The sequence below is a fragment of the Neopelma chrysocephalum genome, unplaced genomic scaffold (assembly GCF_003984885.1).
Source record: "Neopelma chrysocephalum unplaced genomic scaffold, ASM398488v2 Primary Assembly neopelma1_176, whole genome shotgun sequence".
Classification (NCBI taxonomy): domain Eukaryota; kingdom Metazoa; phylum Chordata; class Aves; order Passeriformes; family Pipridae; genus Neopelma; species Neopelma chrysocephalum.
The window spans coordinates 121,751-141,814 of record NW_020897838.1 but is presented as its reverse complement, the minus strand read 5'-3'; the positions used below and the strand labels follow the sequence as shown (position 1 = coordinate 141,814).

Below are 20,064 nucleotides of genomic sequence, written 5' to 3'. Positions count from 1 at the left end.
CAGTGTAGGGACTCTCTTTTAGGAATTCCATGGCCCCAAATTGTGGTCTCTTCCTCCCTGCCAGTGAGGGGCTGTTTCTCTCCTAGTGAGCTGCACTGGGGGCTCAGTGCTGTTTGATACAAGTGCCACTGTGCCTGAGTTCCCTTGGCAGTGCCAAACATCCCAAACATAACACCAGGGGACAGTTTGCCAGTTTATTCAGGGCTAAAAGCACAGAAAGTCATTATTGGGAAATATGTCTCATCCTTATTCCTCTGCTTGGAGGTTTTTCCTTCTGCCTTTGGTTCCGTGGTGGTGGGAGGTGGTGGATGAAGGGCAGGACATGTTTACTCTGTCCCAGAGCTGGAGCTGCACTCACACACTGGGCATACCCAGCTCAGCTTACCCTGAGCTTACCCTGTTCTTTGGGATCCTGCTTTGGTGACCACACTCCTGCATCTCTTTGTTCAGGACAAAGGTGACACTGCAGGGAGCCCAGGATGCCTCTGCCTGGAGCTGAGCATCCAGTGCAGTGAGCAGATGTTTCCATCACAACAGAGTTGTGTTCTGATGCAATATCCACTGTAGTTACTTCAAGAAGAGTGGAAGTAGAAAAGAAACAAAAAGCAAATGTTAAAAAGAGAACTACAGTAATAAAAGAGTGCTATACAAATCTTAGGGTATTGGAAGAACTGGGATGAAATATAAAGCTCTCCAAAGTATTTGGTGTAGAGAAAAACCAATGAAAAGGTTTGTTTCATCCATCAGAGAAAACTAGCTTCGTTGCCTGGGCCCGAGAAAGCTGTAGCTGTGTTATTTGTGGGAGAGAGCAGTAATTCATGTAAGAGGAGATCTCCACCACATTCAACTTCTCGTTTTTCCTTGGTAAACCAACCTTGAAACTTCTGCTTGTGGAAAAACTTGTCAAATCTCATCACCCTGAACTATGAAAAGATGTGTGATTTGGAAGTGGGGGGTTTGTCTCCTGTGTTGGACAAATGCCAGCGTTCTGTTGGCTGAGGCCTGTGCTCTGATGCGATGCTGTTCCTTTGGTTTTCTGATTTTTTTAGCTAGTGTTGGAACTGCAGTGGTGGGAGGCAGACACAGGGTCCTGGATCTTGGTTTCTGGAGTGTTCCAAAGCAAGGGCAGAGCTTTAGCAGCTGGTGAGTGGCGGGTTTCTGTGGTGTAGCTCTGTGCCTGTCACCCGGGGCAGTGCCACTCTGGCTGGAGCGTGGGGGCTTCCCGGGGGCTGGAGGGTCCTGCTCCTTCCTTGCTCTTCCCAGGGCAGTGTGTGCAGCCAATGTGGCACCAGTTTTATCTTAGATGTGTGATGTTGCAGAGGGAAGAGCATGGGAAGCTCTGGAGAAGCAACTTTTTAGTTCTTTGAGCCTTGGTGAGATGTGATCTGTGTGTAGATGAGCCCATGGTGGGCACTGATGGGTGGTCAGACAGGGAGTGGAGGTAAACATAGGGGAGAAAGAAGGTGTTTTCATTATAGTTACAGAGATCTGTGTGGGAACAGAAGAAAATTAGCACTGAACCTGCACCGAAGTCCCTCAGAAAGTAGGGTGGGGGAGCTGAGCCCGAGCCTGAATTTTGGTGTGTCTGCAGTTTGCAGTGGGACATTCTGGGGCACCTCAGTCTGCTCTGTGGCCATGTCATAAGGGGTATCTGGGTGGCAGAACTGTGTTAATTCACTGCCTCATCTGTGTACCCTGTCTCATAAATTACTTGTTTCATAAATTTAAAAATACCGAGAAAATAAATGTTAACACATTCTTTTTTTCTTTTTCTTTTTTTTTTTTCAATGCACTTGCTCACTGGCTGAGCTGTGACCTTTGACAAGCTGCTTTGGCTTGAGTGGCAGCATTTACACAACACTTTAAAGTGTTGTAGCTCTCTGAGTAAGTCGCGGGGTTGTAGAATCAACCCCATGTATTTCACTTTCATTTCATGTGTTCAGAGTGATTTGCTTCTTTATTAAAAACAAAATTAGATTCATCTCTGAGGGAATGGTCAGTGAAAGTGGAACTGGTATGTTTTAATAGCAGATTCATATTACTTGTAGTTAATTGGAAGGATGCTGCTGGCAAGTTCATAAATGTGTAGGAGAGCAAGATTATCCTGATGTTTCAAAGAGAAAGGATTTTGTATTGAAGACTGAGATTTTTATTGTGATTAGGAAAAAGGAAGTTTCTGTGATAGGGTAGCTTTTTTCTGATGTAGTGGTTAATTTGAATTTCATTTTTTCATAGCTTTGTTGTAAGACAAATAACAGGCAGGTAACAGAAAGCGCCGTAGCACTGGCAGGGTGGATAATCTTTGAGAAGGGTGAGATGTATTTTTATTGCAAGAAAAAGAGTAACACATTTAGTTGGAAGTACCAAAGTGTTAGAAGCAAACTGTGTGTGTGGGAGTGTTGTCCCCTCCCTGTCCCCTGGCCAGGAGGTGTTCAGGTGTGCCAGTGCCCTCTGTGAGAATGCTCCTGTGCAGTCAATCATTGTGCACATTCCTGCTTTGGAGCCAGGATCTCCAGCAGACACTGAAGAGTTGAGGTTTTCTCCCAGCCTCTGCTGAGCAGATCAACAGACCCCAGACCTCTGTCCCCTGGTGCTGCTGGACGTTGTTGAACTGATGGCACATCTTTACTTGCATCAGAAATGGTTTAATTAAATCAAACCTAAGTGTACACAGCCAACAAGGGTGTGTCACAGGTAAATGTGTTTTATAGTTTCTTAAGGGATAAAACGAACTCTAAAGGTAGAATTGCTCTGGAGTTTATTAATTCAGAGCCTGGGAATATGTAAATATCACACGATTATTAGAGTTCATTGCTCCAAGTGCCTCTTCAGCACATAATTAGTTTCTAATGCTGGATGCAAGAAACCCTTTGATGTTTTTTGAGCTTTGATAGCCACGATGGGTGTGTTGGCCTTGAAGAAGCAGCACTGTCTGCTGGGGAGAAGAGTCAGGGTGGGACTTTTATCAGCAGAACACCAGAGACCCCACGTGCCAAGTTCCAGCTGCCCAGCACAGAGATTTTGGCTCCTTCAACCTCGTGTTGGCAGCACAATTCAGACCTGTTCATGTTTTGAGATAATGAACCTACTATTGTTGGGGGCTTGTCCTACAGTATTTCTAGTGAATATTGCAGAAGCATTTCTGTTAAAAGAATAAAAAGTTTACAAGTGTCAGATCCAAAATAGTGGCAAGAAAAATAGAGACGTTATTATATTGGAACATCTGAAAGGTAAAGTTCTGCTGGCTAATATTTAGCATTAATACATGACATTGACCCTTCTTGGAACTGCTAAGACTGATTTTTAGAGCTTTACCTTTTGAAAATTGTATTCAGTGTCATCTTCAGTAATGAGGCTTGTGTTCACAGACATGCTAATTACATGCTAATATTATTACATGTTAATACTTTAAAATCAGGCCGTGTTCTGAACAGGAATTTTTTTTTGTACGTGTGTCATTGCTGAAATCATACTTTGATTCAGCTTTTCTGAATATTCCATTTCACTGCATGATCTTTTTTCCAAAACTATTCAGTGTCAAAGATTAAAATCTGAAGTGTTTAGTCACTGGGTACACATTCAGAATTTGTTTGATGGGAATTACCCTGCTCTGTTAGCTGACAGAAATTAGTATGGCATGTGCTCTCCTCATGAGCATGTGCCCAGTGAGCTATGAGAGACTTTCCAACCAAGTGGGAGGTTTTTTATTAAAATCGTTTTGCTTTGTTTTAATCCATTTTTCAACTTAAATTTGCTACTGTAGGTGGCAAATGAAGCAGGAGGGATACTATGCTTTAATTAGAATTACTGGTGGTGTTGGTGACAAAAATTGTAACTTCTTTCAAAATCCATCTTCACTTTGTTAGTTTTGTCGTAGGAATCAAAGACAAGCTAATGGATGAAGCATACATTGACATTGGCCAAGAAGGTTTGGTAGAAATTGATTTTTATTATGGTTTTTATCATCTTTTAAACTTTTATTTGTAAAAAACCTTTAAATTGTGGAATATTTAGCTCTGAGGAAACCATCTCCTTTAGTTTCTCATCCTCAAATTGAAGTGACTTCTCCAGCCTCATTAGAATATTGTGGCAGAGCAAGAAGAGAATTCTTTCTGAAAAATGTAAGTGGGTGGGTGGGAGTGGTTGTCCTGAAATCCAGAGCAAAACAGTCTTAAGGCCTTCCTTGCTTGCCCTGGAAAATGAAAAAAAAAAACAAACCCAAACAACAAACCCAAACCATCCATGGCACTGTTTTTGTTTTCCCAGTTGTATTTAAGGAGGACTCTGACCCGGCCTGTGTGAGTTGTGTGCTCTGTGGTGCTCTCAGGGGGCTCTAATGCTGTCTCTGGGGTGGCTCTCTGTGGTAGCTCATATTGAGGTTTTATTTTTATATAGTTTAGTTTTGTCCACTGGGCAGACGTTTTTAAAGTATAGTGAGTTTGCATTTTATCCTAAATGGTGAATTAAACTCTTGTCTTGTCAAAGTCTGCATGTGTCAACTCTGCCAAGATATCTCCTGAATTTAGTGTCACTAACCATTATCCCAGTTACATGTTTGTGTTTGCAGCCCCAGGAGGTTTTCCTTCCTCAATGAACTGCTTGTTTTATTGTTGTATAAGGGAATGATAAAACATGTTTTTATATGAAATACAGGATACTGATGATGATAAACTTGAAAAAGGCAGGCATTTTTGGAGACTGGTGGAGATGCTGAATCCATTCTATTTGGAATTGGTTTAGATCTCAGCTGGTTGTGAATTATAAGTAATGTCTTCATTGAAATGTCTTTCACAATCACATGACATTGATATTATGTAATTGTGCTTGAGGTTGGCCCAGTAGACAAATGCATTCCATCTTCTAGTTTTGGAACAGCATATCATGTGTGGAAAATGGCATAAAATGTTTGAGGTGCTGTTTGCATGTTGAGCCAGTGGCCTGAAGGGGTTTCCTGCTTTTTGGGGTGTCTTGGCCAATTTGATGTTAAGACTCCTTGTTAATTTTTCTAAAATGCCCTTTGTTAAACGGGACAAACCAACAAAGTCGTTGCACTGATTTGCTTTTGTTTCTGCTCCTTAGACAGTGCCCTGTTGTAAACTAAAATCACACATTCCTGAGTGTAAACTGATCCTGTTCCCAATGGAAATTTCAGGAATACTTGTGGCTACTTTCAAAACGCGGAAATCTATTTATTTTTTTTTTTCCACTTGTTTTTCTTGCCAGGTTCTGGCGCTGACAGCGTTCATCTGCATCGAGACCATCATGGAATGCTCCCCCTGCGAGGGCCTGTACTTCTTTGAGTTTGTGAGCTGCAGTGCCCTCGTGGTCACCGGGGCTCTCCTGCTTCTGTTCAGCCTAAATCTTCACACGAGGATACCACAGATCAACTGGAATCTCACTGTAAGTTCCTGCACTTCACTCTGTTAAAAATAGCTGCAAATCTGGCTTGTGTTTGGTCTTTGAACTTTACTTTCTGCCGTTGCTTAAGGTTGTGTGTGAGTGTCCTTTGTGCTGAGTAAAGTATGCATTATACTTGGATTTATTTTGAATGCCAACAGCAGCGTGAGCTTTGAAATGTAGCAAGATTAAACTACACTAAATAGAACTAAAATTGACTTCTGGTAGATTCTCTTTGGAAGGAAAAACTTCCTGCAACTGCCAGCAATTACCCTTTGTGGATGAAGTGGATAAAAATGCAGCCTCTGGTTATTTAACTTTGACAGATGCTGTATTTACAGTAGCCTGTTGTTCTCTCTTAACCTAGGGGTTTTTTTATATTAGGACAAATGTGCTACATATATTTTCTTACACAGATTAATACAATCATCGGGTAGGAGTGCAGAAAATTATGTGCTTTCTGTGAAAATCAGGTGTTTTGAATTGCTTACACACATGGCTATTAAACATTGACTGCCAGTGCTTAATGTGTTCTCAGATCCGAGGAGGCCGAGGAAGAGAACTGCTGGCAGAGCACATTCCTGTTGTACAAGTCTCTATTTTCATGCTGTATTAGGAGTTAAACTTGCAGATTGGGTTGCATAAACACAGGTCACAAAATCAACATGTTAAGTCACTCTAGCAAAAGATCTGTCAACTTCAAGGACAGTATATCAACTTCTCTGGACAGTATAGATACAGTTGTGCCAATGTTCTGTTTTATTTTATAACAGTAATTTTATAAATACTGTTGGCATCTCAGAGGTTTTTAGGCTTCTGTGTGATTTTTTTTGTTAATTTTTTAATGTAATTTATTAATGTTGCAATTTGCTTCATTTCTAAGCCTGAATGACTTGTCTAAAATGAAAGTGGAATGTGAAATTAAATGATCCTTTGTGCTCTGCATAATCTATTGATGAAGTCCTGAGAATCTTGGTGTATAGATTAGATGGACTGAGAGCTGTGACTGGGAGCTGTAGGTGGGGCAGATCCAGGTGGTTTGCAAAGCAAAACCAGTGGAACCCCTGGAATGTTCCTGGGTTTTCTTGCCCTTGTTCCTTTGGTTTCCGTTCTGCCTCTCTTGGCACCACAGACCTTTGCAGCCAAGCTGAAGAGCAGCAGGGAGAAGGTGCTCTGTGTTTCTGTTGCCAGCCTGGGTGTGCCATGAGCATCACAGCAGCCACTGCAGACCATCTTTTATGGCAGAAGTTCTGGACATGCTGGTAGGATGTTCAGGAGCAGAACAAGAGTGTGTAAGTGCAGCAGTGTCCATAAACCCCAGGTTGTTCGTGCTGGTGTGATGGGAGTGGTTCCACAGGGGATACTGGGTCTGGTTTATGTGCACAGTGAGTTTGACCAAGACCTTTGCAGTGCCCCCAGGGGTGAGGTGTCCATGCAGGAGCTGGGGCTGTGTCTCTGGATGTGCCCCCAGGGGTGGGATGTGTGGTGTCCACGCAGGAGCTGGGGCTGTGTCTCTGGATGTTCAGTGACTCCTCACACCCTTGGTTCTGTAGCTGTGCCTGTGGCTCTGTTGTGGATCCCTGTGGCACAGTTCCTGCCCACCACAACACCTGGCAATGTGTGGGACATACTTGAGTGCAGCAGCCTGAATGCAGCTCTAGGCCTCTCTCCTCAGAGGATGCAGCAGATCCCTGTGTGGCACTGGTAGGTCCTTCCAGCCTCTCTGACTTCTGATGGTACTCGAGAGGCAAGAATTGTCACTTTGAGGTGGTGTTACCTGTCTCTGCATAGCACTCTGTTAGGGGATTTTTAGGGAAAGGAGGGCTTAAAAATCCAACCAGTTGCGGGGTTTTTTTTCTTTTTCTTTTTTTTTCCTTTGTTTTAAAGGAGTATTTTGGTTTTTGGGCAGTGGTCATGCTCTGCCTAAGCAGCATGGTCAGAGTTCAACCCAAAGAGCACATGGAATACACTGCAAATGCCTTTGCTTTAGTTCATATTCCCAGATCCACGGGGATGGGAGGGAATTGTCACAGTCTCGCAAGTCTCAATCTTTAATGAAGTACTGAAGGTGAAATGCTTCTTTCATCATGATACCAAAGCTGTCCACCAGCAGTGAGAAGGGAGCTGGAAGCTTGTGTCTTCCAGTAACTGATGAGAGCATCCTTCTTGCTGTATTTCTTACTGATTTAACAATCATTTGTGTGACAGGACTGTTACTCTGCCAGGAGTGAAGGAATATCTTCATTAATCAGAAGGATTAAGGACCATTCTGTGATTCTGCAGCAGCTCTGCTGTTGAACATACAGAATGTGAGATCAAAGGCTGCTGTGGGAGATCACTTTGGCCAAGTTAGTAGGAAATTTAAGAATGTAGGGTTGTGACTGATTTTTTTGTTGTTTGTTTTTACTTATTTTGGCATTTTATTCTTTACAATTTAGATGTATATTCATACCTTTGCTTCTGTCAATATTTATTCCTTTCCTGTGTCTGATGGTTACTTTTATAAATTTGCAGCCTCTGTATGTGGCACAGTTACTGCAGGAGTTGCTTTCTGAACAAGACTTTGAATGCTTTAGGAGGAAGTCACTCCTGCTTATGTATAAATTCATCAATATATGTGCTTTTAAAAATATATATGAGTTTGTAATGGAAAGTCTCAAACGTTGCTTTTAGAAGCTGTGTGAGGAGAGGCTGTTACAGTGCTTGAAGGAATTTAATAGTCTTGAATTTAGGAACACTTATTTCTTTTGAAACAGCACTTATTCCTAGGAACCATTTGAAACTATTTGCTTTCAAATGGTCCTACATGTTAGAAATTATGTGGCCATCAACTGCCATTGCCCAACACAGGATTGTTTCCTTTAAAAGTTGAGTAAAATTAGAATTCTTTCTGATGCCTTGTGGATATTGTCTGATGCCCACTGTTGGAATGAAAAACTGGATCTGTATATGATCCTCTAACAGCCAGGCAAATTTGCTAATTTTTTCTAAACACATATTCTTAGCCATTTAGGGAAGAGAGATTTGGTTTTATCCTAATTAGAGACTTGCCAGTGATTTTCCTATTTTCCTAAGGAAAGCATGCAAGAAACCTGGAGATGCTGAGGCCAGAAAAGAGCCTTGGTTGGATGTGTTGGAAAGAGGCTGGTTTGTTCAGGAAGATGAAAGAACAGTCACTTGTCTGTGTTGTGCAGCACTATCAATGTTATGCAAAAATGCAAAAGCTGGGGAACCTGTCAGTGGAAATTTCCATTTCCTTGATGCTCAAAGGGAGCCTATTCTGCAGGGAGACAGGGGTCAGGGGAATGGAGAGCACAGCACAGCAGAGACTCCTGCTTAACCAGTTACTCAGCTGTTAACTGAAAACTGAACGTTTGATGTCCTTTTGGCTTTGGCTAAATGATCTGTTCTCTCTAAAATTCACTCTTTGAATCTCGTGTGATCTGCAGGGACAGCTTAAGAAGTGGCAGCCAAGCTGTGTGCACGAGCTGGCCCTGCAGGATCAGCCAGTGGAATGAACTATTTGTGTGTAAGGGGAAAAAAAAAAATCTTCCCACAGATTTCTTACCATTGAGTTTTTAATTTTCCTTTTTCATTTTTCTTTTTTTGAAGCACTCACTGGAACTCTGGTGGTGTATTTGGTGTGAATGTAGAGAGCATTTCAGCCTAGAGCAGCCTCAAAAGTGAGGCCTAAACTGGGCACAGCACAAAATCAGAGTTCCACTGGGCTCGTTGGGCTGGACTCAGTCCCAGGGAGGCACAGGGAGGACACAGAGGGACCCAGGTGTGTGTGTGGGATCACACAGATCAGTCCTGATGTTTTGTGCTGCCTCAGAACCGATTTCATCATCTCTGCAGGGTTGTGTTTTGCTGTTGTTGCAGCAGTGAAACCTTGTGTGCAAGCACTGACACTTGAAGGAGTTGGCAGAGAATTCCCCGTGGTGCCAGAATGACAAAGTGTGTCCTGCCAGCCTTGGCTCTGAAAGGTGGAATCACAAAGCTCTAGTTCATGGGCCTTCACAGGACAATCTTGATTTAGATTTTTATTTTTAATTTATTTTTCCCCTTCTGTTTTGAAAAAAACAACTTGCTTTTCTTTGGCTTGCTTAACTGTTGAATGAAAAATTAAATAAGTCACCCTTGACCTCTCTGTTTACTGCTGTCAAAATAGCAATACCTATTAAGGACAAAATGCATATTTTATAAATATAAAAAAATTGCCAAAATTAATTTCCTCTGGATTACTACTCGGGATTACTGTGCTTCAATACAGGCTCCCACAGCTGGGTAAGCCTAAATAAATAAGGAAAAAAGGAGATGGGAATTCATGCTCATACTGTTAATTTGGTTCTTTCTACCTAGGACTTATTTTTGTTTGAGGAACCATGTTTTAATTTTTAATTGCAGTGCAAAATACTCAAATAGTATGATTTCAGAGCAAAATTGTGAGAGTTTGACCAGAAGTGCTTGGTTTAGAGGACTGACTGGTGTGTTTGTAACCTTCAAGCTGATAACTTCATATAGAAGCAAGGGGGAAGTTCCCAAACCTTGCAAGTAAAGCAGTGGTTGGAGGAAAAATGAGGGGCATTGTACAAAAAAAAATATAAAAAATTCATAACCACACTCCCCCTTCCTTCCCCTGCCAACTGAAAAACAAACCACCAAACCCAAACAGAACTAAAAGGAAATGTTGCTTTGAGCTCTCCTGTGGAAGATAACCTGGAAGCCTTTTGTGGCACAATCAGGCTGCTGAAATGTGCAGGCTTCTTTTCCAGATTATATTGATTTAGCTACTTTAAACTCCATCTAAATGTACATTTTTGGATTTCAGAAGGCAAATGACAAAAGCAGCCACCAGTTTAAATGGCATATTTTTGCATCTACAAGTTGCAATATGGCACTTTCTGCCTTTTAAATAGTACCTGGTTGTTTATTTCACCCCAAAATACAGAATGCAAAGGCAGAGCATGCTTTGTGATTGGATGTTTCTGAAAAGTTTACGTGTGTGAAGCCATGGGGAGCTGTGGATAAAGGCATGTGGGTGTTACTGGAGTCTCTGAGCATCAGAGCCCATCCCTGGGGAAGCACCAGCCTGGAAGGCTGAGCAGAAGCTTTCAAAGCTGAGCTGCCTTGGATTTCATGAGCCTAACGAGGCTCTTCAGGTCTGTTAAATTCTGAGCACCAATTCCTCTTTTCCATCCTCATTGATCAGGAACCAAAGCTGCCCAGACCCCTAAAACTGAAAGGGGATGGCCACAGACTCACAGAATGGAGTTTCCCACCTTTACAGCAGAACAAAAGCTCCCCTTTTTTAGCGTAAAACACCTTGGCATCAGCCCTTCTTCATCCACAAGTGATGGCCTCTCCTCTGCCTTGTGTCCCTTCTGAGTGGGACAGACACCAGATACATGACCTTGGATCCCTCCTTTGGCCTGACAGGACCTTGATGTCTGGACAGAATGACTCAGAGGGGACTCCATGATCTCGAGCTCCTTTCCAGCCTCGCTGATTCTGTGATTCTGGGACTTGCAAGTCAGTTGTTCCTTTGAGATCATTTGGGACAGGAGAGAGGGAGCAGGAGCAGCCTGGAGTGGCTTTGATTCAGCTCCTGGGTCTGATTGTGTTGTGGCTGGCAACTCTGCACAGTGTTTCATGGCACAGCACACTGTCTCATGAGGTTGCTGCAATTTCAGCAGAAATTCTTCTACCTCTGTGATGTGGTTTTACTTTGTCTATAAATATAATAGCAAGAACTTCAGCTACATCGTGGCCAGATTTGAAGCAGCTCATCTTTTTTCAATTAGTTTATTCTTCTTATTGTCACAATTATTCATTTTCTCTTACGTGGAAAAAAAGCTGCATTATTTTAAGGAGTGTCCTTTACTTCTTGAATTCTTGCTGTAGTTTGTTTTCTTTTGTTTCTGCTCTGACTTTGTCCAAAACCATTGTGTTTTTTTTTCCTTTTCTTATCTTTCTGCTCAAATTTGGGATTAAAAACCTCCCCTGACATTTGCATCTGTGGTGTTCCCGTTATGTATCTGTAGGACAGTGTTGCTGGTAGGTGTCATTGTTCCTCAAGCTCTAAACAATCTGATCTGTGGATATAAAAGATCATAGTGGTTTGAGCTTTTTGAGAAACCAGCCTTATTGTACAAATGTGAATCAGTTGTTAATTGCATTAAAAAGGTTTGACCTAAACAGGAAAAATGGAGTTGCAGACATGAATAAATTGGAACTTCAAGATCAGTTCTTTAGATTTGCATTGTTGAATTCTTTGCAAGGACAACCTTTATTCTTGTGTAAAAAGTACCATAAAACACAATGCCAGTGATGACGACAAGTTTCTAATGTACTTATATCAAAGTACATTAGAAAAAGCATTTTATATTCAGTATTTTATATATTTTATGTTCTGCAGTATCTCAGACTTCTTAAAGAAGCCTTCAGGTCAGTTTGTAGCATGGAGATGGGTCACAGTGTGTGTTGTGTTGTGGGGAGGCCTGGTCATCTTGCTCCTGCTTTGGAAAGGTGATCAGGCCGACAGACTCACAGAGTTAGAGGTCATCAGGGTTAATTAATAAACACATCTGAGCTCATAAATCATGCAGCATTATGTGTCATCCACTTGGCCTTTGAATATGATACTAAGGAAGTCCAAAATGTGGCTCTGAAAAAACACAGTCTGGATTATAAGAAGTGAAAAGGTAGAATATTAAGCACGTCTTTCCTGCTTGTTCTGTTGGTTTGTTCTCTTAAATTAAAACTCACTTCATTTTGAACATGACTTGTGCCTTAACTTTGCAGCTGTTAATTTTGTTATGCTCTTAATTTTGTTGTGCTGTTTGATGTTAAACTTTGAAAATAGCTCGTATTTTTTTATTATTTGAACACAGGATTCTTCCTGTACACAGCTCAATCTTTTTAACATTCAAATATTTTCTTTTGAAATTGTGAGAAATTTTCTCCTCCTTTTGAATAACTTCTGTGGCTTTTCTCTGCACCCTGTCCAATTTTTCAACATTCTTTTAAAACTCTGGATACTGGAGCAGGACTCAGCATTCCAGTGTCCCTTGCAAAGGTGAGATAACCACTGTACACTCCTCGTGTCTGTCTGTCCAAAGGAGTGTACAAAGTGCTTTTTCTCCCCTTTTTTGGTCATGGCAACACATCTCAAGATGCTTACCTACTGTAATTACTAAGTTCTGAGGGTTTTTTTCCCAGGATTTTATTCTGTAGGTCCTTCCTGCAGGTGCCAAATGTACTTTGGTTGTAAAATACCCAGCTTGACTTTGAGTTGAACTAATTAATTCTTTTTAATTATCGAAGAGCATAGCTGCCCTCTCCTCAGTATTTAGTTTCAGAATTCTTGGTGACATACACAGAGACTTGATGGAAATGTTGAATACTGTTGAGTCTGGATCTGTTGTGTATAGTGAGACTTTCCCTCTAGTGGAAAAAAGGTTTGTGAGATGAGAACCACAGCTCTTGTTGGCAGCTGCAGAAGCACAGTTAGAGCTGGAGGGGGGATACTTGGAGAAATTGTGAAGTGGCATTTGTTTTCTAATGCCTCTACTTATGTAAAGGTTTTATCTCTGCAAACAAGAAGTTATATAATTAAAAGTGCAAAAACTAATTTGGTTTGGTGTCTTAAGTGCTAGATAACATCTGTCTCAGTAAGCTTGAGCAGGAATAAAAGGTTGTTTGGAGCTTCTGAGACCCTCAGTTTGCTTTTGTTTCTTTAGTGTTTGATAAGACTGGTTGGGTCTTGCTGGGCTCATGACATCTGGACATGTGAGTTGGAATAGCAACGAGCAGTGATTCCTCCCTGATTCCTTGGAAAGTCCCCCTTTTACTGAGGATCAAGCCCCAGTACACTGAATTTTGATAACCAGCTGTTGCTGAGCCAGTACCCTCAGAGAGATGGTTTTCTCTGTGAATAACACAGCACCAGGAACTTCCAGGGTTTGCACTTACTTTCTAAAGCATTGCCTGATCCTGGCTGGAAAAATGGGTGTTCTGGGAGTGGCTGGTTGAAATTGGGCTTTTCAAAGTCTGTGCCAGGTAACTGGAACACAGCCATGGGATTCATACCCAGGGAGTAAGTTTAGATTTATGTCTTCAGTCTTGCAGCCTGACTTCTAAAATGATAAAAGCCCACGAGTAAGTGAAGGAGCAGGATCAGGAAGTGAGCCAGCCTTGCATGTGTGAGAAGGGAGTCAAGTAGAACAATTTGTCCTTGGATTGTAATTAATGTGATTTTTTTCATTTTTTGCTGGGAGTTGGCATGTTCAGTGTGGTTTTGTTGCGTGTTTGGTTTTTTTGTTTAACTCAGGCCTGTAAGTTGCCTAGCAATCTTGTGTACAGGTTCTCTTTCCATCCCTTTTGGCTCTGATAATATTCACTTCTCCCTGATTTCATGTTCCCCCAGGATGTTTGTGCTGAACTGCCATTTCTTGGTTCCTCCACCCTGACCTCACCTGTTACTCCATTCCCTGGTAGTGTTGTGTTGTGGTTTGGGAGTGGTATTCCCAGTTTAATGGTAGTGTTCAGATAGTGCAGTGTCCATCCAGATCAAATGTTTTAAACTTGTGAAAGATGCCCTGAGTAACACACTGAACATTCCCTAATGGATCTCCACTGAGTTTCTGCTATTATCTTAAACCCTTGAATTTTTTTTTCTCAAGTCTGATCAGGTAAGTCTTGTATGGTATAATTATTATTGTGCCAAGAGCTGCCATTCTCAATTCTTCCTTCTGTTAATGACCCTGTTTTATGTAAGGCATGGTGGCAGAATCACCTGAGCACCAGTGACGTGCAGCACGTGGATCACTGAATTGTGTGTAGCAAGTTGTTTTTCTCTGCTTGGAGCAAAACAAGAGTTTTCTGAATGTGTTGCTGTGCATATGTTCTAAAATGTCTGCTTGAAACATCAGTTTTAGGCAGTGAATAGGTAAAGGTCTGTGTATTCTTACAATACAGGCAGCTGTTACTCATGGAAATGGCACAGGATGTGCAGGTTTATACAGTGAAGGGCTCAAAAATGTGTAGAAAAGCCCCTGAGTGCTGATGTGAGAGAGAACAAGGGGTTCCTGGAGTGCTAAAGTTTGACATTCAGGTTACTTCAGTGCCAGCTGAGGTAGAACAGCTTTAGTCATTCTTTATGCTGCCAGTCCTTCAGTATGAACCCAGCAGAGATGGGATGATGTGTGCAGAGGCTGCCCTGCTGCTCTGTGTCTCAGGTCACAGCCCTGATCCTGGGCAACAATCTTGGCCTTCTTTTGTACAAGTGATCAACTCCATAGCAAGTGGGGAGGAATTGCTCTAGTTCTTGTTCTAACCTTCTGTGTTGTCACTTCTAATGAAAGGAAGCAAGGAATCATCATTTAGTAATGCTAATGAATTTATTTTTTTAGGATCTGGTCAACACTGGACTCAGCACTTTCTTCTTTTTCATTGCCTCTGTAGTACTTGCTGCTTTAAACCATAAAACTGGAGCAGAAATTGCTGCTGTGGTAAGAATTTGAACTTCTTTATATCTAACTCATATCAAAACTAAAGATTAACTTTTACTCATTAATTGAATACACCTGTTGCCTTTGCCATCACAATTTACTTCAATTTTACAGTTTGCTGTAAGATAATTCTTATTTTAAGAGTATTAATGTCCTTTGAGCTGTTTGTCTTAAGGCTTGAGGCAAGAACAAGCAGAACAATGGCTTGCAGAGAACACTTGACAGTTGAACTGGCCTTGCTTCTTTCTCTGTAGCCAGCTTAGATGATCCTGCTCTGTTTTTTAAGCCTATGGAAAAGATAGACCCAGAAATTCAGAAGAAATTGCAGCTGTTTACACAGAATTTGCTGAGTATTTGCTCACTACAGATGATTTTTTGTTTTGTGGTGTCAGTATAGAAGCCCCTCAAGGTTTTAAATCTACAGCAGTCAGTTCAAGCAAATTAATTTTGTGCTTGAGTTGGCAAACTTTTAAATTTTCTTTTCAAACCTGGTTTTGAAAATCATACATCAGTTCTGCAGAAGCATAAAGGAAGAACTGCAGAGTAACTCCTTCTCCAGGCCAGTGGCCTGGACTGGTCACCTCCTGTCATTCCCTCACTGTTGTGCACCCTCAGGAATGAGCTGGTGGATGAAGAGCTGCTTCCTTTACAAGAGGGTCTTCCTCCAGGATTTAATTGTCATGTTGATAGTCAGGGAACTTTGTTTCCTTGATCTTAGTCACTTTGGCAGATTCTCTAGTTCACTGAAGAAGAAAAGCATCAATTTTGCAGGCCGTGATGATTTGTCAGTGCAAATAACGCAGAAAACTAAACTTCTGAGGACTTTGTTGGGAAACTGCTTTTCTTCTTGTTCTCAAAACCCGTCTTTGACAACTCTTTGTCCTCGCTGCAGGTGTTTGGTTTCCTGGCAATGGCAGTGTATGCTGTGAACACGTTCCTGGCTGTGAGGAAGTGGCGAGTGAACAGGCAGCAGAGCAGCCGACAGACCAGCGACTACATCCGCGCTCGGACAGAGTCCAGGGAGGTCGTTCATCGCCCGGAGATCCAGCGCCTGGACGCGTGACAGACCTTCCAGGGGGACTGCAAAGGGAAAACAAGTGCTTGACTCCCTCATGGAATAAGGGTTTTTTCTTTATTTACGGAGGAAAAGGAAGATCAGGGGGTGGCAGAGGATGCCCAGCCCTGTGCGTGTGCCGCTGAGTCGGGAGCTGTTGGCTGGAGGCAGGAGATGGTCGTTCAAAAGGAAGAGCCATTCAAGATCTCTACATATGTATATGCATATATTATATAGCTTATATAATATATTTTATATATATGTTTTGAAGTATGTTACTGTTCTGGATTGACTGTGCAGTGGTTTCCTTCCCTCCCTGGAGATCCGTGTTCTTCGTCTGCCGCAAACGCTCGGGACCAGCACCCCCAGCACGCCTGGGGCGGCTCACACGGGACAGGAACCCACCAGGAGGAGGTGAGGGGCAAACAGCAATAACTTCAGCCACGTCCCCTGTCCAGCAAACTGTGTCTGTCCATCCCCACAGAGCCCCATCCGCAGGATCTCCTGCTGGCACACTCGACTGGAGGAGCTGGGAAGCATTCCTGGTGTTTGGGGTGGTTCCTGTGCCCCTTGCAGTTCCTGTGTGTTTGGGGTGGTTCCTGTGCCCCTGCAGTTCCTGTGTGTTTGGGGTGGTTCCTGCAGTTCCTGTGTGCCCTTGGCCAGCTCTGAACTCGTGTGCAGTTGCTGGGGGTCCCTGGGATGCACCAGTGCAAGGAGGTGGTTCTGTGCTAATGGTGGGATATGTTCTATTTTTCATTCCAAAATGGGAGACAGGTGGAGAAAAGGGGTTTGAGGGACACAGTAGAGAACGAAAGGGTTGTCATCCAATAGACTTAATTCCAGCCATGGCTTTCTATTTTTTTTCCCCCTTTTTTTTTAATTTTTTTTTTATTTTAAGGTTCAACATTTCTAGAAGTTTTTGCTAGAACTTGCTTTCCCTCCAAGCCCAGGGTAAGCAAGAACTAGCAAAAAATTATGATGTGCTTATAAAGTGTTTCTAAGGTTGCAAAGTTGTGATTCATGTAAGAGAAATGTTTCTTTTTGGAAGGATGGTGGTTCTAAAATTAAAACCATTGGTAGTAGGTAAACCTGATTTAATTTTTTTTGAAGTAGATGTTTCTGCAGATTTTTCCCCCAAATGTTTCTTTGGAAAATGAATTTAGCTAATTGGAGGATAATATGGTTGTATTGATTTGTTTAGAAATAGTTTTACCTAACTGAAATTTTCTTATTTTAATTGTACTTCCAGTGAATGAATTACATTTTTCTTTACTTAAACCTCAAATTCTGTTCCTAATAATACCATAATATTATTGGGAAGATGTCTCTTGATGTTTTTCTGTTTCTCTGCTTGGTGTTTTTGTCCATGTAATTCATTATTTGGCATTTGCCTGCCTGCATGTCACATGAAGACACTGTGGGGGAGGAGATGTCTGGAGCTGAATTCCTTTCTGATGTGAGGAAAATGAAAATCCATGGGATTAGTGGGGCTGAGTGACTGTGTGCCAGGTATGCCTGGATCTGTGTTCTGATGTAGCTGTACTCTGCAGGGGGTCACTGCAGGTACCTGGAGCCTTAAGAAATAGGTTGTGTTTTAACCATGAAAACCAGGATACACCAACCAGGAGATCAGTAGAAGTGCCTGGGATATTTAATGCTGGAGGGAAGTGGGGTAGGGACAGGTGTGACCCTAATTCTGCAGCATTCAAACTGAGAGCAGAGATTTATCTTGATGTGTGGGGAAAAAGGGGACAAAGGTGATGTCTTTGAATTTTCAGTGCACTGACATCTGCAGTGCATTTCACTTGGGTGGCTGAGATGGAGATTAAAATTCAGAGTTACTGATGGTTTTAAAGAAAATTTGCATTTTCTTAGTGAGCAGTGGTTTATCAGTTCTGTAGTAACATTTTATTGTGCTTCATTGGAAGTTAATGCCAAAGGGGTCAGTTTAAAAGAAGATTGAACCCTCTAAGCCTGGTGCTGGGTTTAGAACAGAGGCATTTTATTGTGGGGGTGTCTCACCAGGGTTGCTGTGCATTCCTTGAGCAGGAAATGACACTTCCATGTTCAGTGGTAAGAAATAAGAGTTTGTTATTGCCAGTGGAGTTGTTCCAGCCCTGTGTTTGTCAGCACTGCCTGGCCCAGTTTGCAAGAAGAGTTTGGAGATACTTTTGTAGAGAGTTTATGTATGTAGAGATTTGGTCAGTTTTTAATAACTGGCAGTAAAAACCCTAAAAGAACCTTTTTAAAAGTAGCACAAGCATACCTGGACTGGACTTGTAAACTGGCATTAAAGCAGTTTGTATAAAGACTGTGAAAAACCCCAAACAAAACCAAAAAAAACCCAACCCGAAACATCCCCCACCCAAACCAAAAGTGAACTAAAACCACCAACTAAAATACAAAATATTGTTCTCCAGAAAATCCATGTGTTTAGAGTGGAACTCCCACCTGAAATCAGGGAACACAAGGTGGGTGATGTGTGGCAAAGGCTTTTTGTCCCTTTGCTGGCTGATGGCAGTGATGGGATGGAGGATTCCTGGGTCCTCCCCTGGGCTGATCCTGGTTGTGGCAGAGCTGTGAGAGGCCTTGTCCCTCTATAAATATAAGAATTTGGTGTCTTTCAAATCCCTGCACCTTTCCTTGCCTAGAAAAGGGATGACTTCACTGAGTTTTCCTTGGAGTGAGGTCACAGTTACCTTTTAGCTGCAGTGACAAGTGGAGTGGTACAGTTACACTTCCAGTAAAGTGTAATCCTTGGGCACCTATTATAATATACTGGAGTGGCTTTGAGGGCTTTTGCGTGTTTTCTTCAGCTGAAAATGCCATTATTTCCATCATGACTTGAGCTTAGCACAGCATTAACTTTAAAATTACTGATTCACTTTGTAAAACAAAAGCAACTGTAAATTTGTAATTTCCTTATATTTGGGACCAAAGATGATTTTAGTATTGTACAGAATATACTTTCTAAAAAATCTTGAGCACTTATTACTCTGCAGAGACATTATTTACTATTTGGATTATATAGAAGGGAATTAAAGTAGCTGTGAGAGACAACTAAATTTGAAATATTAGGATCATTTGATGTATACATGGTTCATTCTTCCCTGACTTTAATTTTACATAGAGGTACTATTTTAAGACTGTTGTCCAAACTGCAGTCATCACAAAAAATCTTATAAGAAGAAAATAGGATAGAAAGTTTAATTTTTTTTTGAAACCTGTTTAGAAAAGTGACATTAAATCGCTTTTCTCAGCCAGTTAGTCTTGCTTGTAATTGCTAGCACAGAGGGATAGTTTTTTTTTAATCCTTAAAAGTGCTGTTTAGCTCCATAAAGGGACTCAAACCCCACTGTAAATAGAACTAAATCAGAGCTAAACAGTTGAACCTTGTAGGAACGGGATGCTTGAAACTGTAACGGTTCAGATCAGTCCTCTGTGGTCCACTCAGACAGGGAATCTCTGCATTTCTGGGTGTAGAACTGACTGGGGATTTTGCCACCTGTGCACAGATATCAGAATATTAAACAATAGGATCTGACTGGAGCCAGGGCACAGCAATGGTTGTATGGCGTTGTAGGGATCTGTATTTTCCTGCTCTGTGTTCAGCTCAGCTCGGGTGTGTCACACCCTTGTGCTGTGCAAAGGTTCAGGAACTCCTGAACCACAGGCAGGAGCTGAGGGAAGGGTCTCAGTAAAGCTGATTCCTTCCTCCTGTCCCCGTGTTCCTTGGGTTTGTACATTCCTGCCTCATGGATCCAATGCTTTCAGAACAATTCCTGTTCAGCCTCGTCCTTGCTCTGTGTCAGGAGGAGCAGCACTCAGTGTCCCCATCCCTGGAACTGTGGTGCTCTTTCCTTTCCTGCTGGTTTGTGAGGCTGGCTGTGCTGGGGAAGTGTTCTCCATTCCCGTGGGATTGTGGAAAGGAGCTAGTGTTCTCCATGTGTTTAGGATTTCTGGTAGAAACCACACGCTTAGAGGTTGGGAGGATTAGAGATTATCTCCCTCTGCCTTTTTTGGGAGCCAAGGTCCCAGCTCCAGAGCTCCCATGTCTGTATTTCATCCTGGGCTCTGTGTTGGGAAGCACAACAGCAGCAG

The 20,064-nt window shown here is 42.1% G+C and overlaps 1 protein-coding gene across 1 annotated transcript in view; it reads left to right on the top strand.

Moving 5' to 3' along the window:
* Positions 1-18,339, top strand: part of CMTM4 (CKLF like MARVEL transmembrane domain containing 4) — a 31,082-nt gene extending 12,743 nt beyond the window's left edge. Inside the window, exons 2-4 of the mRNA XM_027701964.1 lie at positions 5,224-5,400; positions 14,811-14,909; positions 15,802-18,339. Coding sequence (XP_027557765.1) covers positions 5,224-5,400; positions 14,811-14,909; positions 15,802-15,972 — 447 coding nt within the window. The 3' untranslated portion in view covers positions 15,973-18,339. The remainder of the gene's footprint in view (positions 1-5,223; positions 5,401-14,810; positions 14,910-15,801) is intronic.
* The last annotated feature ends 1,725 nt before the right edge of the window (positions 18,340-20,064 follow it).